Source organism: Diorhabda sublineata, chromosome 5 (genome assembly GCF_026230105.1).
Source record: "Diorhabda sublineata isolate icDioSubl1.1 chromosome 5, icDioSubl1.1, whole genome shotgun sequence".
Lineage (NCBI taxonomy): Eukaryota > Metazoa > Arthropoda > Insecta > Coleoptera > Chrysomelidae > Diorhabda > Diorhabda sublineata.
This window is the reverse complement of record NC_079478.1, coordinates 23492803-23517012: the sequence shown is the minus strand read 5'-3', so window position 1 is coordinate 23517012 and position 24210 is coordinate 23492803. Positions and strand designations below refer to the sequence as shown.

At 29.6% G+C, this 24210-nt stretch overlaps 2 protein-coding genes across 5 annotated transcripts in view; one reads left to right on the top strand and one right to left on the bottom strand.

Moving 5' to 3' along the window:
* The window catches only part of LOC130443780 (uncharacterized), a 30458-nt gene extending 7360 nt beyond the window's left edge, over nucleotides 1–23098 (top strand). Inside the window, exons 2-6 of the mRNA XM_056778602.1 lie at nucleotides 7655–7873; nucleotides 9477–9714; nucleotides 10286–10541; nucleotides 19432–19559; nucleotides 22915–23098. Of these exons, the coding sequence (XP_056634580.1) occupies nucleotides 7663–7873; nucleotides 9477–9714; nucleotides 10286–10541; nucleotides 19432–19559; nucleotides 22915–23098 (1017 nt within the window). The 5' untranslated portion in view covers nucleotides 7655–7662. The remainder of the gene's footprint in view (nucleotides 1–7654; nucleotides 7874–9476; nucleotides 9715–10285; nucleotides 10542–19431; nucleotides 19560–22914) is intronic.
* Nucleotides 9388–24210, bottom strand: part of LOC130443778 (vacuolar protein sorting-associated protein 41 homolog) — a 58298-nt gene continuing 43475 nt past the window's right edge. The window contains exons 14-15 of one of the 4 annotated variants that reach the window (XR_008909883.1): nucleotides 23165–23529; nucleotides 22705–22857 (exon numbers count right to left, since the gene is read on the bottom strand). Coding sequence is in view for 2 of the 4 variants with exons in the window: in XM_056778600.1 (XP_056634578.1) it covers nucleotides 23414–23529 (116 nt within the window). In the remaining 2 variants the exon portion in view is untranslated. Of the gene's footprint in view, nucleotides 9695–22704; nucleotides 23530–24210 lie in introns of those variants that run through there. The other 3 variants (XR_008909884.1, XM_056778601.1, XM_056778600.1) reach the window with 3 other exon arrangements.

The following is a 24210-nucleotide window of genomic DNA, read 5'->3' as shown; positions in this document are numbered from 1 at the left end:
AATTGCCATTGTCAACTATATTCGCGTAAATGCAATGCGTCATCGTGAATTTCGGCAGATGCTCTCTTTAGATGAGGAAACGTATAGTGTTGACCTACCATACTACTGCAAGGTTCGCTGGCTACCAACAGGTCAGGTTTTGATAAAAGTTTTGTCTTTGTGACGTCAAATTTTAAACTTTTATCAAGAACAAGGAAAACAATGTGATCTATCAGATGAAGTATTTCTCAGAAACCTTGCATTTTTGTCTGATATGATGACAAAACAAAACAATTTAAATATTTGCCTGCAAGGTGAAACGAGGTATATTTATGAAATGTGGCAAAAGATCCAAGCGTTAAGAAAAAAATTATCATTTTTCAAAACATTGCTTTGTCGATCGGAAATATCTGCACAACACTTTCCGGAACTAGCTAAAATGTTAAATGAGCAGAACTGTGAAAATAAAATACTCTATGAATATGTAGGTGTCTTGGATTGTTTAATAGAAGAGTATACTAATAGATTTTCTGATTTTGACGAGCACACTCCTGCTATGAAACTGGCATTTGAACCACATTTAATAGATATATCCGAGGCTCCTGCAAAACTACAAATGGAGTTAATTGATTTCGGGGAAGATAGTATCATCAAATGCCTTTTTAGCGCTAAAAAGAATTCCATAGAAATCTGGAAAAATGCTGTTGAATATCCATGCCTTCGAGAACATGCTCGCCGTGCTCGCCATGCTGCTTCGGAAGTACCTACTGTTGCGAGACAATATTTTCTCTCATGTCAAAAATAAAAACAAATTTAAAAAGGCAAATTACAGATGCACATTTAAAGGATCAATTAAAGCTGTGTGTTACGAAGCTTGATCCAAATATGCAATTACTGTCAAACAAAAAACAAAGCCAAATAAGTCACTAACTTAGTGAATAAAAAAATATTTTTTATTGTATTTTTTTATAATATTTTTATATCATTTTATATGTATATTGTATTTAAAATTTTGTAATATTATATTTTATTTTTTCTATATAATGCAATAAATTGTTAAATCTATAGAAAAACTATAATAATTTCACAAAAGTCACTTTCTTAGGTCAATCAGCTTATGTGGCCTCTCTTATTGCTGCCTAATTTAAATGTGGCCTCTAATGGTAAAAAGGTTCCCCACCTCTGGTCTAGAGTGTTGTTTATTGCAATTTATGTTAACGATGGCATAAATTGAATAATATATTCTAAAATTGGTTTTTATTCAGCTTAAACTGAATACCGAGAAACATAATAACAAGAAATTGGTTACTTTGAGTCTAAAAACTCTGTGCTTTACTACGACAATTACCACTTCTGATAAAAAACGCAATGGAAAAGTATTAAAAGATGCAGTAATTTGATTGGAAGTTTTTATTGTTTTACAAAATTTTCGATATAAATTAGAATTCTTATAATAATAATAAACAAAATTATTTTTTTAAATGAACCATCAACATTCATAAAATAAACAAAAGTGTTTCAACCTTTATAAATAAGCAGGACTACATCCCTAACTCCAACATCAAGACCAGGGTAGACTGGAATTTAAGACTTCACAAATTATTGATGACTAGTTACAATTAATTTGTTTTAAAAGTACTACATGATATCGAAAAAGATATAGAACCACCAACTAAAGTTTTCGCTTCATAAGGGATAGTTACCAACAATCTGATTACATGAATTAAAATCACAAAACTGAGATAAAATGGTTTTGAATGGATACTTTGCTTGTTGTTTTCTATTAATTTACTATTGTAATTTATGTGGAAGTAAATGATAAATTTCACAATTCATAACTAACATATTCGATAGTAAAGGCTGGTGTTCTGGTTATTATCATTCCATCCATCCTTTAATGCAAATTGTGTCTGTGACTCAATAATATACATAATTTCTATCGAATAAAAAAGTAGGATTTCCATGATTGCATTTATTCTTCCTTCGTTTTGAAAATCAAGAGTACCATAGTTTTTATTATAAATTCAAGTCCATCTACCTTCTCTTTTGTTTATATTTATTATTGAATAAATGTCTATATACATTTTCAAATTTTTCTTTGATATTAATTTCAACATTTTGAATAAGATTAACTATGAAATTCGAAGCTACCTTCTCATAGAAATTCCAAGTCTCCTTTCTTTTATAACTTTAATGTCCTAATAGCGTTAACTTAATCCTTGCCGATATAGGTAACTAGTACAATTTTTAGGAAAATCTAGTACACACGACCCCAGGCATGATGTTTAAATCGAAGGGAAACTAATTATCTCTCGGGACAGCTCCGCTGCTCATACAGTTTCGGTACGCGCGACCAAGTTTAATTTTACGCTTTGTATATATTTTTGTGTATATTCTTTTGTTGATGTATATATAGTAAGTTTCACCAGTTTACAATGAGCGGTTTCTTATTGGGAAAGTGGCAACGAAACACCAAAGTGGACTAACTTAATAACTTTAAATATTATCCGAGTTTTCGAATACTTATGTATTCATCGTCTGGGACTGAAATTATGGTCAAATACAATATAAGAAATATGTAGAAATGTATAACAATAATAAAATTTTACTTACAATAATTAATTAAGATTTTCGATGGTTGTGGATAGTATTAATGCTTTTTATTGGTTATATTATGACGTCATTCATAATTAATTATTCTTAGTAAAATTTTATTATTGTTATATATTTATACATATAACTTATATTGTATTTGACCATAATTTCAGTCCCAGACGATGAATACATAAGTATTCGAAAGCTCGGAAAATATATTCACTTTGATGTTTCGTTGCCACGTTCCCAATAAGAAACCGCTTATGTATATATATATATATATATATATATATATATATATATATATATATATATATTGCAATTTTGTGATATTAGTATAAGTCATAAGGGACATAATACGTTATCCAAATATTTCACTAAATTAAAACAGAAAACCCGAAAAATTTTTCTACTCCGATGCAAAAAGATGAGTTGATACCTACATTTCTAAAGTTAAAATTATCCCATATAAAATTCACGAATAGTCGCCTGCAGCATGAATATCAAAATCACGTTTTATATAAGTTTATTTTCCAAATCATACAACTATCTATTACCGATTAAACTACCCTAATAAGGAAATTAGAAAATGACTAACAATTAAAATAAGTAAAGTAATTCCTATTATTATTTTACAAAAAGTCGAGGAAAAATGTTGAGAAAGAACTGAATCACTTAATAAATGCAAAGAGACAAATATTAAGAAAATTGATAATCTAATATTAAAAGAACAGCCTATTGCTAAAAATACAAATGAAATAAAATAAAAATGGATCGAAAATTTAACTGATACTGTCTTACCAGGTGAAGTGGAAAAAGTTTTATCTTTAGGTCTCAATTTTGCACAAAATATTTCTAGTGAGAAAGAATTACTTGAGACAAATATCTTATGTAATATGGAATGCAACACCAATCATCTATATAAGGAAATTCAAAATAAAATAGGATCTGATACTTGTAATATTATCACTAATTTTTAAAATAAATTGAAAAACAAACAACAAAAAAGCAATATCAAACCCCAAAATATAACTAAAACCAAAGAATTTATCAATCAAAACAGAGATCCCAAAATCTTGAAAGCCGATAAATCTAATAAAACTATTTTCATGAAGATTATAATTTTATTATTATTAAACGATAAGACAACTTACAAAAAAATTAAACAAGACCCTACGAATTCTTATCAAAAACGTAATAATGGTCAAATTCGATCTTGGAAAGAATAACTTTTTATTTCGCCATCGGATGCAAAAAAATTGGAAATTCATAATGCCTCGCCCCCTAAAATATATATATCAAAAACCCATTGGATTTCAAAGAAAAAATCAAAAGAATAAAAATTCCTAACGAATATGTATTTATTTCGTTAGATGAGGTTTCTTTATATATAAATATTCCATTGTGAAAAATATATTGATAGAAAAATGGGACAAAATTAAAGAATATACAGAAATACCTCAAAACAAATTAATAAAAGCTATAGAACTCACACTTACAACAACGTACTTCAAATATGAAAATTAAATATACAAACAAATAAGAAATTAAAGAAAGAGGAGCCCATGTAATTCACAATACAATAAAATCTGCTGCAGACGAGCTACCCGTATATTACGAACGCGTGAGGATATATTTATACGATTCGATTTGTAGCTCTAAGGAGTTTCGTGCCGAAACTGAAACGGAACATCAGCAAATGGCTTGCTATTAGTCCTGCTTTGGAGAGGGTTCTAAAAATGTATCAACCGTTAAAAAGCTACTTTTTGAGTATTGAAAAATATTTCCTGTTACTAAAAAACTGTTTTGAAGATTCCATATCCGAATTGTGATTTTTATTTTTTACATGCTCAGTCAGCAAGTGGTCGTCAAGCTATCTTGAAACTTGATGGTCAAACTATATCGGCAATTGAAACTGCAAATGAAATCAATAAATCAAAGCACAATTTAACTCAAAAAGGGTCTAATCAGTTTCTTCCATTTTTGGTCCGTCAATTTATGTTGAAATTGAAAGATAACGATAATGATGTCGATGAAGAGTTTGTGAAAAGGACGGCTACAGTATTTAATAAGATAAGCCGTGAATATGTGGAGCAGTGGACTTGCTTCCATACCAAAGGATTAGAGATATTTTATTGGACAGATTCAGAAAACGTCCCCATATCGAAGACATTCAAAAACCTCTGAATATATTAATTGGAAAGAAATATATTGACTGTAATAAAGAAACTGATGTTTTACACGAACTTCATTAATTACTAATTACTTTACAAAAAGTAACAGGATGGAATATTGAATTGAATATATTTTATGTTTGTCTGATACGAATGCTCCAGTAGAAAGAATATTTTCTCTTATTAACAAATTGTGGACATCTGAGAAAACTCAGAAATTTCAGTTTATAATAAATTTATAATAAATATAGTACAATACAATTATTCACTAGCATCACATTAATCTTTCTCACCATCACTGTCGTAAATCAATTACAAATCTATTTAAAACTGGTACATGTTGCATATATTGGTTTTCAACTCTTTTCACGCGATTTCTCCAATTCTCGATGCTAATATTCTTTCATTATCTGTTCCACAACAGAGAAGACATTTTTAGGTGAAGTGTTATTAGTTCTTGTCTGTGTTTTTAGTGAGGACCATATTAATTTGATTGGATTTAAAACACTGTAGTACTGAGGTAATTTCGTCTACATTATATTCTTTGGCAATTACTTTTGTTTCTAAAACCTCTACGAGTTGCTTCTTTGTATAAATGCTCTTTTAACTATAAATCTTGTTCAAGTATAAACTCCTGTGTGTCTGCTTTAGAAGAATATTTATTTGGAATTTTACGAATTTGTCTTGAATGATACGAGGTTTATATCTAATACAATTACAATGTTTACATGTAGTGCTGGTAACAGTTTTTCTTTGAACCAAGACTCGAAAAGAGTTCCTTCATTATTCTGGTGGTAATCTAATGAGCTATCGTTAGCATGCCTCGAACGTAATAATAATGCATCATTCACCCAACCTTGCTCCCCACCGCAATGTAATATGCATATATGCGTTTACCTCTGGAATGAGGTTATTTTTTTTAAATATTTTCAACTATCATTTGTCCAGGCTTTACGAACAGTGTCATCGCTCTCAAACCATGTTTAATCCATGCAATATATTTATTTGTCTTCCTTCATTACAATACTCCCAAATTTTTGTTATTTATTCGATTCTCCTCTTCATCAAACGACCTCTTCACATTACTGTTTGCCTTTTATTTGCTGTTTTATACCTTGAAGATTTGGCATTATGTTTGATGCGAACATACCAAAGAATATTTCGCATTTTGGAGTTAACTTATCAGATTATCAGTTAAAAAACTTCCTGAAACATTTCATTTTGGTCCCATCGTCATACCTTGCTTCGTAATTTTGTAAAGTGTAGTCTGAGGATTACTTGTCAAAAACATCGTTTCCTGTTAAAATAACTTGTTGGGCATCTATTGATAGATGTTGCTGTCTCGTTTCAACTTTTTAGTCTCTCTGTGCTAGGCTCTAGAAGTATGATTAACGAATCTGCAAATCGACTTGTTGATTGTTGATCTTTAAGCCACGGTTGCCACATAAATTGTTGATCAACTTTTATTTGAAAATAATTATAAATATTTAAAGTTATGTATAATATCCTATTTACGTCCATTATTTTCAGCATATTACATTCAGTTTTATGTATAATTTAACGATTTTATTTATGAATTTCAAGGAATTAATTTTTTTGTGTTGTTTTTTATCTATACTTTTGAATGATTCTGAAAATTAAATATTGTAACGCGAACCTGTTAATTAATATTCAGTTCCCAGTAAATTTGGTCAAAATAGCATTCATTAATTGAACACCCTAGTATAAAATAATGAAAATAAACTCCACTTGTCTATATTAAATGGATTTATAGGGATTCAAATCCAATACCAACTTTTAATTGCCGCAGAAAATAGAATATCTCAAGAACAATAGAACTTATGTATATGAAACATCATTGAAAGCTAGCCATTTTCCATGTAGACTCTGAAAATATGATCAATTGTAGAAATTTTAAAATGTCCACTAGAGACCATATAAAAAAACACTCTGTAGACATAGTAATACACGCAAATCAATATTCGTCGCAGTATTGGCCAGTAAAATACTTGTTAGAAATAATTTCCAGAGATCGTAGAAATTAGAAGCATTATGAAAAATGTATCTGATATTAACAAAAACTATGACAAAAAAAACATAAATCACCAATTATTTCGAAAATTGTTAAGAAATGATAGAATTTCAGTGAAAAGTATACCTGTATACCTACCTTTTAAATTCAAAATATAAGGAGATACAAGATATGATTAAATAATTCATTGATTGAATTATAATGAATTTGACAAAGTTTCCAAAATCTTGTTTCTCATCAACTGATGGTTCGGATTGTCATAAATCATTTCTGATAATTTTTATATTTAGCTTTAGTCTCTTTTTCTTGAAAATTGGTTTTTAAAACAGATAAAATATTGCAGTTTTCATCTATTTCGGTATTTATGAAATAATTTCCTATAATATATTAATTATAATTAATAGATCACCTGTAAAAAAACATAAATTGTTTCATTTTGGATGTTGTGCTATGAATCACATGGATTATATAACTCATACAAAAATCAATACATCACAATTCTTGATTGATTTATTGATTGAAGTAAATTTTAATAATGTCATAGTTTTATACAATATACATACATTTTTTACATTTAATATTTTTTGTCCACGATGATGAATACATAAGTATTCGAAAGCTTGTGATTTATATTAAAAATATTATGATTTGGTGTTTGTCACAATCCAAAATAAGTAATTCAGATGCGTTTAAACATAGAGAAAAAAATACATCTGTGAGATTTATGCAATAAGTAATCATTATAGGTATCGCATTTCGATTCAAATAGACAATATACGAGATTGTGAAATTAAATTATGCTCAGTTGTTTGTGTAGCAGCTGTGTTTGATCTATGTAAATTTCTTAACAGTTTTAATCGAATAATAATTTTAGGCGAAGAAATGATGAAAGAATTGGCTTTTCCCGAGACACTCGTGATCAGTGAATTAGATGGAGACTCAGATATGTCTGAAACAGTTCCTAACCCTGTTGGAGCACTAGTTTTAAACATTCTTGTAACGGATGCTGTTTTACCTGAAAGTATAAAGAAGGAATCCATAGATGAGGAATTGGAAATCGAAGTCATGCAAGCTTTACAAAAAGCAAAACAAGGTACTTCTCACACCACACATGTATACAGACATGAAATATAGGTTAAGAAATTTTAAGGACTCTGTTTTTTAACTGTGACAGAATTATTCTTCACATTTTGCCTGAGTATCTAATAAATTACGTATTAAGAAACAGAGGAGATTGTTCAACATTTCTTCCTTCTATAGTGAACTAAGTATTAAAACTACTATTGATTGCAAATAGTATATTATGAATTTCATTACATAAAGATATAAAATTATATTATCTACATATATCACATACTTTTTTCTGATATCCTCATGGAGGATATCATGAGGCTACTAAAAAGTGTCAACTCCTCTTCTTCATCAATTTTCAGGTAATTTGCGAAATTGACCCAACATTCTAATTGGCTATAGTATTTACAAAGCTCATTTGATTTTTAAGTTTTTTTTCCATAATTTAATACACTACTATTAAGTATTCGACTGGAGTTAGCTAAACTAGGAAATTCTAGGACTGGCTTTGGAAAAATCAATGTACGATCAAATCTTACCAAAAATAGATCAATTAACTGACTAAAACTAAAATAATTTACACTCAACACACATTCACATATGAGGTTTGATTTTCCAATCAATTTAATATACTATTTATTACAAATAATGCCCCTATGCAATTTTTCTCTAAAAATTCAAATTTGAGAAACAATTCTGCCCTTAATGGGAAATTTATACATATATATTAGATTGTGTGTAATAGAGTTTACCCTCTTGTGTTTGCTTGTTTTATAAAAAAAATAATTCTATTATATAAATTTCAGTGCACCAGCAATATGAGCTGCTTTTTTTTCATAAATTCAAATTAGGAATATGAAAATTGAAGAAAGAAATCTTTCTCTGGTTAAGACAGATTTATTTTGTAGTAAGTGATCCCTAAATAAGGGGCGACTTGTAATGAGACGTTCACAAGGCAAAAATAAGAATATATGAAAGGATATTAGTTAACTTGTAGATGTTGCTGAATGCGCCATATGGATTACGAGAAAATTAGATACAAATTTGTAGTCACTCATTAATTTGCGACTCACTTATTTAATTGCGAAAGCTTCATAATTTCTGTCGAACCAGCCTATTTTCTCTAGTTGTAGCGAAAGATAAATTAGGAGATAATTAAACTTAACCCAATAATATATCTATTATATCGCATCACAAATTTATAATTCATATTATTGCCGTGGGTTCTAATTTTGGTACACCTTATAATATTTGATACAAGATGAATCTGTTTCACAAAATCAAATATAATATTCTATTTATAAAATACTATTGTAATATATTACGGTTTTGCTGCCTTTTATTAAGGTACATTTCACGATATATATTATCAAATTATTTCAGTAACATATAAATCGAAAAATGAAGAACGAAATTTCAAAACAAATTGCGTTGAAAATTTGATTCTTGAAATAGCCGAATACAAAAAAAGTACATTTTCTTTAAATGGTTCATATACATAAAAATATTAATTCCATAAAAATAAAAAAGACTCGAGAAGTTGAGGAATATTTATAATTATATTTCATAAATGTTAATGTAACAATGTTTCTAATCTTTAATGATATTTTTCGAAAAAATTTCAGTCGCTGGTTCTATGAACATTAACCCGGACGTTGAACGCATTGAAGTCGATCAAATTGAAGAGCAGCTGCAGAAGTCATTAACTGACTACGACAGATTATTGAATGCCGAAATGATGGCCAATACAAAAAAATTTATAGTGCATGTTTCATCTCAATTTAACAATGGTTTTAATTGTGGATCCAGAATAACTGCTTGGGTGGACAGAAAGTTTCATACCCTGGAAGAAAAAAGAACAGAGTAAATTTATTAAAACAGTAATTTAAAAGACATTATTTCCAAATTCAATATAAAATAATAGAATTATTTTCCTCCACTTATATATAGTTCATAGTTAAGATAGTGGGTGGTCAGAACCGCTGCACCCTACTTGAAACTACCAAAGGTTTGACTGTCTATCGAATCAACCTAGTGGTTCCATTATTTAGTAATGCAAGCTTGGAGTCTCCCGCCCACTGTTCTCTTTCAGTAATGTGTGCCTCTAAACACTTATTAGTGAGGGTCATAAGCACCATTTGGTCACTGCCCATCAAAATGATTGGATACTCATTTGCAGCTTGGGTCCAAGTACATAGTTATAAGCTAAAAAAGCTAAAAAGGTATTAATTAGTTAGCTAATGAAATAGTCATACCGGCCGAATCAATCTGTGAAATTTTGGATTTCATGTCTTTATTATTTCTTGTATAATTGACACTTAATATGTAGTATCTAGTTGCAGAAAAAATGAACTGCTTAGAATTTACAAGACCAATATTTATTAATGTGGAAAATTTTGTGAAGAAAAAGAAATTAATTCAGTGTTATTTCTAGATATTTAGAAGAAGACGCATTTCTTAACGAGAAATCGCTATATATAGGATTGTTGAGCAAAAAATATTACGTAAGACACACCAGTTCAAAAGAAGATGTGGATCGGAGAAAATATTACAGTCTTGCGAAATGCCAAAATTTAGTTTGTGAAGGAGCAAATTTCATTTTAATGAGATATTTGGCAATTACAAGATACAAAGGTGAATTTGAATTAAGTACGACGTATATCAATGGAGATTTATGCCGAAACATCTATGTAAGTATTGTATGTATGTATGAATTGTAAAGAAGTCTTTGCCAGCTATATTATGAGCGGTTTCTTATTGGAAACGTGGCAATGAAACACCAAAGTGCACTAACTTTTTTATTTTTTCCGAGGTTTCGAATACTTATGTATTCATCGTCTGGTACTGAAATTATAATCAAATACAATATAAGAATTATATATAAAAACTTTGACAATTTTTTCATATAATAATATATTATTTACATGTTTCGAAAGGAAACTTGTTATTTTTATCAATATTTTTCGTAACTGATATTATCTCTGAAAGTATTTCATTTGGATTTGCTATAAAATTATGGAAAGTATTCATTTTCAATTCTGTGCGCGAACCAATTAATATTTGAGCTCTATTTGTTAATTTTCCTATAATGCCTGTAAGTAAAAATGTGTTTAACCCATTATCAGAATTACTAGCAAACGCAGAAATAAAACTTTCACAATTACCCATGATTCCATAAAAATTTGGAATTGAATCTAAATATAATTTAAGTAGTTGGCAGTTTGTACCTGATGTGGTCATTTTTAAATCAATATTTTCTAAACTATTTTCACTAGAACTATTTTTAAAATTATTATCTTCGCTTGGTTGGAAATTAAAATGCTTTCAAATAATATACTTATGTTTTCTACCTCAAATTCGCTCATCAAAATATACTAACGATTTTCATATATTTATATAACTACTAAATTATTCAATTTGGAAAAAGGAAATAATAATGAGCACTTACGCTACAACTAAAGCTATCATATTCAAGGGATCCTAAAGATTGGAACGATGTTAGTTCTTAACCCAGAAAAATCGTGGTCCTCGTTTTCTAGTTCTTCTGAAGTTATTTACTAGTTTCGTTCACTGGAACCTCTGGAATCGCTCGATGTCCACTCGAACTATCTGCAGTTCTTCGATATGCACTCGAATTCACAGTTTACGAACACAAATTAGAATATTCTGATTAATGAAATGAAAAATGAAAAATTTCCAGTGCAATACATTAAATTTCGTTACTGAACTTTTTGAAAACAAATTACACGTTGAAAAACATTTATTCAATACATTGACAAAACAGAATCTGATAGGTACTATAATTAAATAACTCAATTCTCCAACTCCAACTAATCTGACTGGCGTACTAGACGAATTTCAAATTGAATGAACCTAGTATTAGTTTTACAGGCTTCTTTATATATTAGTTCTTATCTTATACAATAATAATTATAAAAATAGATAAATATATTTATGGTTCATTATAGTCACATCAATAATAATTAAATAATAAATAATTGAAGACGATACCTTAAGCGGGTTGAAGTTGAATCTATAAAACTAACAGAAAGACTAAGCCCAGACAAATTTATATCAACGATAACTTAATGAGGCTAGAATTCATAATAATAAATAAGTAATTGATGATGATGCGCCGCTGTGAAAATGGTTGTTTTGGATTACTTAACTCCTCCCTACACAAGTTCAGAAAATCTGGGTTCGCAGTTTTTCTGAGTCCCTCTTTGTATTTTCTAAATAGGTAGACCAAAAAATAGCAAATCTTGCTGGCAGATGAAGATGTCTTCTACTTTTGGGCATATTTCTGTTACTGACCATTGCGTATTTTCATTAAGTAATACATAAGGATGAGGTAATATAATTTGGTTCAGGATGAGTATAAGGTATATTTTATACAATGTAAACGGAATTGGATTTATAATTGGCGTATATATATCGAAAACAATACAATACTTCTTTTTATTGTAACTTGTCTACTGCAAAGACTATAATAATTTATTAGTGCCTGGAATTTAATTATTCTATCTTTGCCATATGTTGTTTGACGAGAAAATATCAAATCATTTTCATGGTTTGAATTTAGATTGGAAATATGCAGAGTATTTTCTTTAGCAAAAGATATTGCGTTATCTATATTATTGATTAAATATTGAATTTTATTCAGCTGATTTATAATGTTGTCTAAAATTAAGAACAAGTAAAATGCATGAGAAACATTGAACATAGGGCGATCTATTTGTTGTAATTTACTGATGATTATGTATTGATTATTCGTTAGTTTTTGTAATTGAGATTCATACGCTTTGATTACTTTCGTCAATATCGAATGTTCTTTTGCATATTCATGTGCCAAAAAGTCATTTATTTACTTTTGAATAATTCCCTGTTGGATTTGTGCTTATTTTATGGTAAAAAAAGGGCATGGTTAAGTTTTCGATGAGTCATGAAGGTAAATTCTAAATTAATATTTACTAATAGGTGGTTAAACTTCTCGGGACATAAATCTATATTGCTAATATTAATATGATATGAAAATGTGTGTCGAGTATTAGTTACGTACGCGGGACCTATGGAAACGGGAAGAATTGGGTTTCGAATTTCCTTGATCTGAATTGCAGTCGCTATTTGAAGCATTAAGAGTAGAAGAAAGATTTTTGCCATCTGGCTACGTTGCGGTTTTATCGTTTTTCTCGATAGGAGTAGAGATTTTCTCATTCTTGTTTAACATTTTGATGTTTCGAAAGAATTTCTTTTCGTATAAAGGTTTATCGGGGTCGATAGTAATATTTTAACTTTTTAACTATTTATTCAATATACTATTTTGTTGGGATGTTAGGAAATCATGAATTTGTTTATTTATTGCTTGAATGTTTTCTGAATGTTCTTGCATGTAATTAGAGATAATTTGATCTTCACCCAATTCGAGAGGGTTACGATAATCAAGTTTTCCTCTAACGATTTGAAACGGTGTATATTTTAAAGCGCTATGAGTTGAATTGTTATAGGAGAGTATGGCGTAATTAATTAATTGAACAATATTCCCATTTTTATCTTTATTTTTCAGTGTTACTATGGTTTCCTTTAAGGTGGAGTGAAATCTTTCGATAGGATTATTAGAGTTTGGATTTCTAGGTGTACAGTAATGCATTTCACTATTGTCTAAATTGTTGTTGTTGTTTTACCATTATCTGATGTTATTTTTCTTGGTATGCCATAATGATTGTAGTATATTATTAATTTATCTATTATTTCGGTGCCCGTTTGAGTATTTAGGGGATAAGCTTGACCTAACTTAGAGAAACTATCAATGATTGTTAAAAAATACGTATGATGTGTTTTGAAGGTGTTTATGTAAATATGATCGAAGGGTTCATATAGAACAGCGTTGTCCAACTGGCGGCCCGCGAAATGTTTTACGGGGAGGATTATATTTTCTTTATCCTTACATGAAAATGTCGTGTCGCTTGAGCTAGTAAAGGCAAAAAAACCTTTTCTGATAGCAATTTAATTGAAAAGTGTGCCGTTGAAATGGCCAAAGCTTTTGAAGATTCTAAAATGACGGAGAAATTTCAATCAGTGCCACTTTCACATCAAACCATACAAAGAAGGATAGTTGCTATGGGTGAGCAAGTAGAAAAGTCTATGCTTAGCCTAGTTAAAAAAAGTTCATATTTCTCACTTTGACTGGATGAAAGCACTGATCAATCAGATGTTAGTCAGCTCCTAATATTTGTGCGTACTACTTTTACCAGTAAAGAGGAGTTATTTGATATCTGCCCTCTTTATGGAACGACTAAAGGAAAAGACATCTATGAGGCTGTGAAGAAAGCAGTTGATAGAATTGGAGGTTTCGATAAATGTTTAGCAATAGCAACAGACGGGGCCCCATCAATGACAGGTAAAAAAACTGGATTAATGGGTCTGCTTCGAGAGAATGGTGTTACTTGTCCTGCAATCCATTGTATTATACATCAGGGAGCTTTATGTGGAAAATCAGTCAAGCAAAATTAAGTTTTTCAAACCAGTAAGATTATAAATAAGATTAGAGGTGGAAAATGGATCCCTTCTACTCAGGTAACTTAGGCAGAAACAGAGGCTGAGTATGGAGACTTGCTAATGTACAACCATGTAAGGTGGCTGAGTGCAGGAAAGTGCATGGAATGGTTTTTTGCCATAAGGAAGGAAATCCCACCATTCCTCAATGAATACATTTCATCGGACACAACTGAATTTTTCAAATTACTGTCTAAAGAGAAATTTACAAATCTGCGAGATTTTGGACTGAAGATTACATCAATGTTCGGAAGCACATATAGATGTGAAAGTGCCTTTTCCTCCATGAAGTACATTAAAAACCACAACAGAAGCAACCTCAACGATTCTTCCTCATCTCATGAGACTGTCTACAACTGAACTGGAGGTGGACATTTCCTCATTGGTGGATGAAGCCGATCGACCACAGTCTTCACGTTAGATATAACTTTTTATTATTATTGCAATGTTTCTCTTAGCTCTCAAAAAAAATATTATAAATTTTCCATTCATTTACAAAAACGTACTCGATGAGCAATAAAAGATATAATACTCTTTTTTTGTTTTAATTATTTTTATACCTTACATTATTTTGTTATTATTTTAACAAAATTATTATATGGCCCGCAACCACATCAAAGGTTTTAGTTTTGGCCCTCGGTGCCTTGCAAGTTGGACACCCCTGATATAGACTATAGGAGTAGGTTTAAATACTAATTTGTTTGGGTGTCTCTCGAATTTTGATTACTGACAAATCTCACAAAGATTGACATAAGTTTTCACATCGTTCTCTAAATTTGGCCAATAATAGACTTTTTTAAGGGAAGCAATATTTTCTATTATACCTCTATGAGAAGTTTTAGTTTCATTATAAAACTTTATCTTGTTGAATGTCATTGTCTGTTATATCTTCCAATATTGTATTGGTTATATATAAAATAAAATATAAAAGTTATATATAAACCTGTTCTAAAATATTTTTGAAAAACTCTTAATATTAGAAGTTCAAGGTTTTTATTTTTAAAATACATCCAATAAGTCAATTTTGAAATAAAGTTTTCTTTAATTATTTTGCAAATATCGTTTTCAGAGGGATCATGGGGTAAAAATATATATGATCTTTGTTTATCAAAAATGTTTTCTTATTTTTGTTATATTGTCATTTGAATATCTAAACACGATTTGATTTTTATATACGTTTATTGTTTTTTATGTATGGGGCTCCTATTATGGGATTTTCTGTATTAGTGTGTATAGTCTCTAATTCGTCTCTTTGATTCTCGATGTTTTTATTGGGGTCTTTAGCTTTGTCGTGTTTAATTATTATATCTGATAAAATTTTGAGTTTTAGTTCTAAGCTCGCATCTAAGGTGTGTAAGATTTCGTCTAAATCGGCATTATCTAGGTAAGGTAGATCATTAGAATCGAAATTTGAAAAAAGGGAAATATTTTTCGTCTTTCGTCTTTTTCGTCTATGGCGTTAATTTGGATTCTGAAAAGGGCATCATTATTTTTATTGTTTTTATAAGGCATAAAGAATTCAATATTTTCTTCTAAATCGGTATTGATTCTTTTTAAGACTAAGGAGTTTGCGGGAATTTTATTTTTTCTTAAGTTAAAATCTTTTCTATAGTAAAGATAGCAAGTAGTGCTAATTAAATAACCATTGTTTAGGTCTATATTAAGTTTTAATTTTCTTAAATTGCGTAATCCTAAAATTCCGTCAAAATAGACGTAGAAATTATAAAGAATGAATTATAGTTCTTCTAGTAAATTGAATTCTTCTAGCAAGGGTATTTTTGCTTTGTTTTTGTATTACCGGTACATGTTATTGATGAAATATCTTTTTTGTGAAATTTTGTTGTATATATATAGTCGTAAGATGGATCCGTGGCATCCGGTATATATAAGTAATTTTAAAGGTGGGTTTGATATTTGAATGTAAGGTAATGTATTCATTTGAAAGCTATTTATGTTTGATACTAATTTGTTTCTGAGGATGGTATATGAAAATTTTTCGTTATCGTTAAGGTCGGAATTATCATTCGATATTTCGTTTGAATTATTGAAATATAAGTAATTGTAATTATCCTCTAAAAAAAAAGATTCGGATCGTAAACAGAATTTTCATAAGGGATTTCTTCTAAGTTGTGTCCATGGTTGACATTGGTAATTTCAGTAGATATAAATTGATGTCTACGGGGGTTAGCGAGAAATGGATTTTGTCTGAAGAGAAGGTATTCTACTAGTTGTAGACATTGGTACAGGTTTACTAGTGGATTTATGAAAATTTTCTGGAGAAAATACGTATTGTGATTTGGTTAACTGAAATAATTGGATTTGCTATGCAATTCAGTGCGGGGATAGAAATGAGAAGGATATGATGTATGTTCTCTTGGTTATTGATGCAAAATCTTTGATTTTATATTTGTTCGGTGGGTAAAAGTAATGTGTTGTTGAATCAAACTGTTATTGAAAACAAAACTGTTTGCGTCTTCTAGGGCGGAGTGCAGGTCGCTGAATCATTATGTGATCATTCTGGATGTAGGGTAAGAGTGTGAATGAAGGAAGGGGATTTTTAGGATTATAAGAATTGTTTTAGTGGTAAAGCAAACTAATGATTTCGAGGATTCAATTAATTGATAGGGATGTTCGTCATTGATTAAAAGGGAATTTTGAGAATGTATCTAATAAATATAAGATCAATATTCGAAAGGTCTTGCTGAGATAGGGTTATAGTTTAAATTAGTTTAAATAGCAATTCGTTTATAGATTGAAAGCTCAATAATTCATTATGAACAGCAATGTATCCATTGAAATCTGTTTACTGCGGCAACAATTATTTTACTAATATTATAATCAAATTGCTGAATCTCGTATCAATAGAGTGTTCAAAAGATATTTGTTTATTATTTCATTTTTTTAACCTCTACAGCAGTAATAAGTGATTTTAATAATTCCAAGTCAAAATCGTTTGGATTTCTGTAAATAATAGTTGTTCCTAAAAAGTTTAACAAGCCTCTTTTATGTTACCGGTTATTTTATGAAGATTATCTTTCACTTCGTTTAAAATATGATTATATTGAAATTTCAAAGGGGATAAAGGTCCATTTTCTAAAGGTGATCCAAAAAGGTAATTACGATTTATTTCTAAAGTGTCAGTTAATTTTTCTAAATTGATGTATAAAATATGTCTATGATAATGATAGTTCTCGTTTGATTTGCCTATTTATTCAGCATAATAACCGTTATCGGGGATTTCTCGTATCTTGAGCAAATGTCTCAGGGATAGGGTCGTCCTGCAAAGAACATCATTCTAAAATATTCTTTATTTTATGTTATGAATTTTAAATGAGTGCTTGTGGTGTTTTGCTTGTCGATCTTGCCAACAAATTTAGTTTTGTGTAACTTAGAATATGTCTAAACTTAGTTCAGATCGATGTTTTTCTTGGTTACGTAGATACAATTAGAAGGGTGGATTACTGGAATTGGTTCAGTATTTTCATTTTGTTTGTCTAAGGTTTTCGGTCGATTTTTTTTTGTTTATTATATAAGTCTAGTATAAAGGGTTTGAGCTCGTCTTCATGTCATTGGTTGTCTGTTTCATATAACGGGGGATCAAAATCGGAATGTATCTCTTCAGCATATGGGCCATAAAGGGACGCGAGATAAATTGTGAAAAATCGGGACTGTCCTGCTAAAAGTTAGTCACCTTAGGTATATTATATGTTTAATAGTTCCTATGTTATGAGTTTATTATCTTTATTTCTTCCTTCAGAAAAATGTTTGTTTTAATAGTTTTTATAAATGGTTCTAAGACTTTGGAACATTCCTTGAAAGCAATATTGTGTAATAAATCATCAGAGCAAAATATACTTAATATGTTTGGGCAATTATTTCTAAAAATATATTGCTTATAACGTTAGTTAGTATCGAAATAATCGGAAAATTTTTTGCAAAATAATGTATTAGCGTCGTGATTATAATTTTTAAAGACTAGAAACAGTAAGAAATTATTATTTTAATACATGTTTAGAGTATCAATACAGAAATATCGTTTATAATAATTTGTCATTTTTTAAAAATTTTATTTCCAAAAAAAAAGCACTTATCAAAAGCTAATAGTAATTAACTAAATTTTATTTAATAACCGTTGTAACAAAGATCTTATTATGAAATGTCATAAAAAGCATGTTTGAGTAAATTTATAATATTGCGTATATCACGTACCCAATTTGCAATCGTCACAACATTCAATTATTATATAACTTTCAATATCTATTTACTACTACTTAACAATAACAAATAGATGCCATTTGCCAGACATTAGCGAACGTATCGTCGCGTCGTTCTGGCAGTATATTTACGAAAATGATGTATTCTCAGTTAACGGCCGCAATAATTGTGGAAAGTCCAATAAGCATCGTCCTCCTTCCTTTCTAGCATTCGTGAAGCGTTGATTGTGTTGTTCAAATTTTTGAAATTTGAACTAAATATAATTTAGTTCCTTTTTTGATATATTCATTTATTGGGTTTTATGTTCTTATATAAAGAAAAGCTTTGCATGGAGTTCATTTTACTTAACCTATAAAAATTTGATGTTATCATAATCTAACCTATAAAAAATTCAATTTGCATAGCAACAAGAATCAATAAACTCCATATTTATGTCCCATGTTAATTTGAATATTGATTTTTGGAATGCATGAATTTAATAATTTTTAGAAGCAAAGATTTCAACACACCAAAATTCTCAATTTATGAATTTAAATAAGTTTTGATATTGTTACCTATAAATTTATACATATTTTTATATTGTAATTTTACCATGCTTTTAGACTCCGATGATTGAAAATAGTAGATTTTGGTGTTTGATTGCTACAATCACACAATTAATACTTTTATAAATGAATTGTAAACATTTCCTTCCAAACAATATATATATATATATATATATATATATATATATATATATATATATATATATATATATATATATATAATTATGTAATTATGGTTGCAATATACCTTGTTTGCTTCATGTTTCAGGAGTGCACAGGTCCTTTTATGGGTAAAGTTAACAACAAAGATATGGAGGTATGCAAGATATATAGACACATTATTGAGAAATGTGGTATTGAACATATGTGCGTCACCGTTCTCACTGTTCATGGTAAGTTTTAACAAATATGATAATTTTGAGATATATTTGGAGAACCCAATATCATATTAAAATGAGCAACTTATTATTGACAGCTTAAATGGTTGAGCACTGTATTTTTCTGAACAACTCAAGTTAAGTAAAATATAAAATTTTTCAAAAATTTTCGGAATAAAGCAACGTAGATTGCAATCATGAGCATATATCTCATTATTTGATGCGGTATGGAATATTATAACTACTTTTAAAGCATTCTTATGACGACCACCAAATATTTTCCTATCGCAATAGAATATATTTTGATTTAACTTTAATGTAAATCGGTTAAGCACTCCACTAAAAAATCAATGAGTTACAAATTAAAACATAACCTCTTAAAGCTTTCGCTTCAATTTTTCTGTTTTACCATTCCGTAAATTTAGCTAACACTCAAAACGCCTCTTAAGCCATTCCACGTGGGTTTACGATTATATCAGTCTGGACTAAGAGGGACAGGAAAGATCATGATCGTGATTGTCTTGAGTGCTTTGTGAAATGAACCCATTATGTTACAATACGAGCATACATTCTCCAGTCGACAGGGCACTAGATTTATCTCTAATAATCGAATACAATCCAGGCGCGCTACAAGAGTTTTGTAGGGGCAACTTGCATGAAACATAACAATTAGTAGGGAAATTTATAGATGAAGGTAGTTATCTTTAGACTAGACTTTGCAAGATATGTAGAGTATATTATTTTTGTCATTTCCTCATACAACAGAGAACCACCACAACCCAATTTTTTGTTAAATAGCAAAGATTATATAAACATTACGTTGATAAATTAGAATGATAAATATCAAAATTTGAAAAGTTATCGTCTTCGGAGACTAAAGGTACTTTCACTCTATGAAGTCGAAACTTGGTTATTAAAAAGCGCGCCAGTCAGTGTAATATAAACAGGTAATAGTCGATAGCAGGAATTGTAGTTATGTTTTCAATTTACAGAAATGTCGTTCGTAACATGTAATTTTCAAAATTACACATATTAAAAAATAGTATAAATAGATGTTATTTAAACGACTGTTATTATGTATGTATTAATTAATATTATAATTTCTAGATTGCTGATTGAGCGACTTAATCGGCAATTGTCTTCTGACTGCTTATGTTTACATTTTTCTCTCCCTTCTTTGGTCCAGACTTTGTCGTCGAAGTCCTGGCTATATCTTGAAATGACTCTTCTAATAGTTGAGCCTGAGCTGGTTGCAATCCAAAATAAAATTTTGAAATTTTTGTTTTCTACTTTAACTTTTTAAAACAGATATCAATAAAATAATAGAAGTCCCTTGGAACGAGTTAGATTTTCCAACGGTTGTATTTGACTGTGGGTCTTTGTGATTTCTAACTTTTCTATAGGGATTTTATGGTCTGGGTGAGTTTCATGGTTAAGCACCTTCTTTGTGTGGAGAACATGCTGGTTCTTCAATAAACAGGACACTAGTTGATTGGATCCATTGATCTTGAATTTAAGATGAATTTTAGATGTTTCTGTTGTTGGTGTAGAAATGAGAGACAGTGATTGTTCTAATTAAATCTATTGACATTACTTCTTTTTGCGTCGAAATCAGCAGACCATGCATTGATTTCAAATATAAGTGCGATACTATTATTATTTTCATTAATAATTTATTAAATCTAGAATCTAAGGATTTGATTTTTAACTGTTTTCGTTAATTAAATTTATATCCCTTCTATGGCGGTTATTGTAAATTAACAAGTGCTTTATTTTACTCTCACGTTATCTTATGAATATCATAATACAGTTGTTCGCGCAGGTGATTGTAATGAGTATATAGAGCGAAGAGTTGCAAATAAATAACAAAATCAATATTTGAGGTTTCGACCAATAAATTATAATTTTTAATCCAGTTTAATACGTGTCTTTGATAATGTGAGATTTCCCCAATTCTTTGGCATGATACCCGATTTCGATGTGCTGTGAATTTTGACAGGATATCCCAGTGAAAGTTTTATCCTCTAAAGTCATGACTCTTTTTAACTAAGTTAGAATTTCTGGAAGCGTTGGTGATGTTCGTACTGAACACCCTACCACTCTACCAATACTCCTGTCGCGCGTTTCAATACCCAAGTTATCGTTTTCGGAGACCGAAGGAAGTGTAATTGTTAGTGTTGGTATAGAGGTAACTAGTGTGTTCAGTTCGAGTCTTTCTATCAGTTTTTTCAATTATTGTTGTTGTTTATTTGCATGTATAGTTGTATAAGGGGCTTGTAGTTATGTTCGGTGCTTTTTTACCTCGTATAATATTGAAAAAGATGAAGAATTGTTGCAGACCGTCTAAATTTATTATGAAATATAAGAACGTGCGTAAAATGTCATCTAAAGGGTCGAATGGGTTTGGTTCTAATAATGTACCAATTGTTTCAAAAAGTCCTGAAGGAACCTTTCAGCTGCAGAATTAGAATTATTTATTTTCCAAGTACATTTTGCAGTTATTAATGAAATTAGGTTATTTAGTAGAAGGCTAGTAAAATTGATTTCACAAATGTTTTTGCTTCTGTTCCTCTCCAATGTCTTGCAACAACATTGTCATACAAAAAATGGCTTCAACGGTTGAAAATTTTTTTTTCTAAGGTAGTTACAAAACTTAAATCTCTGCTAATATAAGTTTGATATTATAACAGCTCCTAGTGACGAGCCCAAAAGCAATAATAGAAACTATCGTTACACTACAAGCGTGAATAAAATCATAAGAAATGGGAAGTAATATTATAGTCCACTCACACCAAAAATATTTTTCCAAATGAAACTGCGAACAGAGTAAAATATGTTGCAGAGCATTGAATGTTTTTCTTTTTTTGGCAACCATCACATATAAGATATGTAAGATGTTTAATGTGACGTTTTAAATTGGTATTATCAGGAAGGTACTAATCCTTGTGTTATTTATTCAATGTTAGAGGAAATTAAAATAACGAAAGATTTGTCAATGACAGTTACATATTCAGTTGTTGATAGCTTAATAGAAAGTCCAACCAAGGTGGTTTTCTTTCACATTACTATTGCCCTATAAAGGAATTATTAAGCATAAGATAAGTGCACATCGTTTCCAATAATTCACTCGATAGATTAAACCAAATTAATAGACTGCTTGATGGTTGGTTTTAAACTTTTAATTATAATATAAAATTATATTTGCACCTAAATATTAAAACTATACACCTTCATAAATTAACTTGCTGTGGCTTTTATACCTTAATTTTATACAGATTCCATATATCTTCTTTTCATTGTAGTAAATACTAATTAACCTAAAAATATACATTCTATGGAGATTTATTATCATGAAATTTTTAACTTTCAGGCAGAATAGTGACCCAAGAATGGGATGGTTGTAACTATATTATTAATATTAACCCTTTACAATTCGTAAGCATAGGAAAACCCAGTCCTTACGACAGAAAAGGTCTCGAAAATACTTGGTATGATGACTTGCAGCTTTTCTTCAAATACTTAGACTACAAGGTATTTTTTTATTTTAATCATAGTTAACATTGAAACTTGAAAATCACAATTTTTATGTTACAGACGGAAGCTGAAATTAAAATGAAGACTTACATGCATGATCACCCTGAAGTTAAAAATATTTTAGCAGACTATTTGAATAACATAATTTTAATGAAACCACAAAATATTTTAACATTTACAATGGACTTTTTCCAAAGTCTTTGTCCCATGAAATTAGCCAGAATGAGTTACTTGAATTGAAGAGCAACAATAAATATCTTTATGCACCTAAAATTATTTTTTTTTCATTGGAGGGAAACACGCATTATCTTTAGGTCCACTGATAATTTATCTCCAAATTCATTTTTGCTCAGTAGCATAGCAGATTCCACATTTTGTCATATTTTTTGGAATACACTGCAGATGAAATATATGTTTACAATTGAAAACGGCAATATCAGAGGCTCTCGAAGAATCTGCAAAACAGAAATTCGATGAAAAATTCTGAGATTCTGAGTTCTAGGTTACATAGAGTTTTGTTTTCATATATTTTTTAATTGAAACTTCTTAAATATATTTTTATTCGAGTTTTATTTCATTAAAATTTTAGTTACAATTTATATTATAACTAAAAAAAATATAGTTAAAACTGAACAAAACACGAATTAAATTCATTATGAGTAAATATGTCCGCCAAAAGTAAAATTAACAATCTATCTTATCTAAAGACATATGATCAAATAATTAATCCTTTGAATGATAATAAATTTCACAAGACTTTTATATCTTGTTTATCATTAACTGATAACTTATTCTGTTTTATAGAAATCATTCTCATTTTAAGGCCCATGAAACTGTCTTTGTATTTTTCGGAGCTGGTTGGCTCTTTTCAATCCACTGTTTTGACTGTTTTTTAGGTTTCAGATTTCATTTATAGTTATTAATTGATGCAAAAAAATTCGAGTCATTTCACTTGAATCGCGACTTTTTGATATCCTATTATATCTCTCTAAGGTCGATCCGACGGTCGTTCAGTATCATATGGTTAATTGTTCGATGATACTGCAGTTTTTGACAGTTCCAAATTCTCTTCGTCAGGCAAGCTGATCCCGTCACGTTTGGTTCGGCTGTCCAAAATTTTACAGTAATAAAAGATG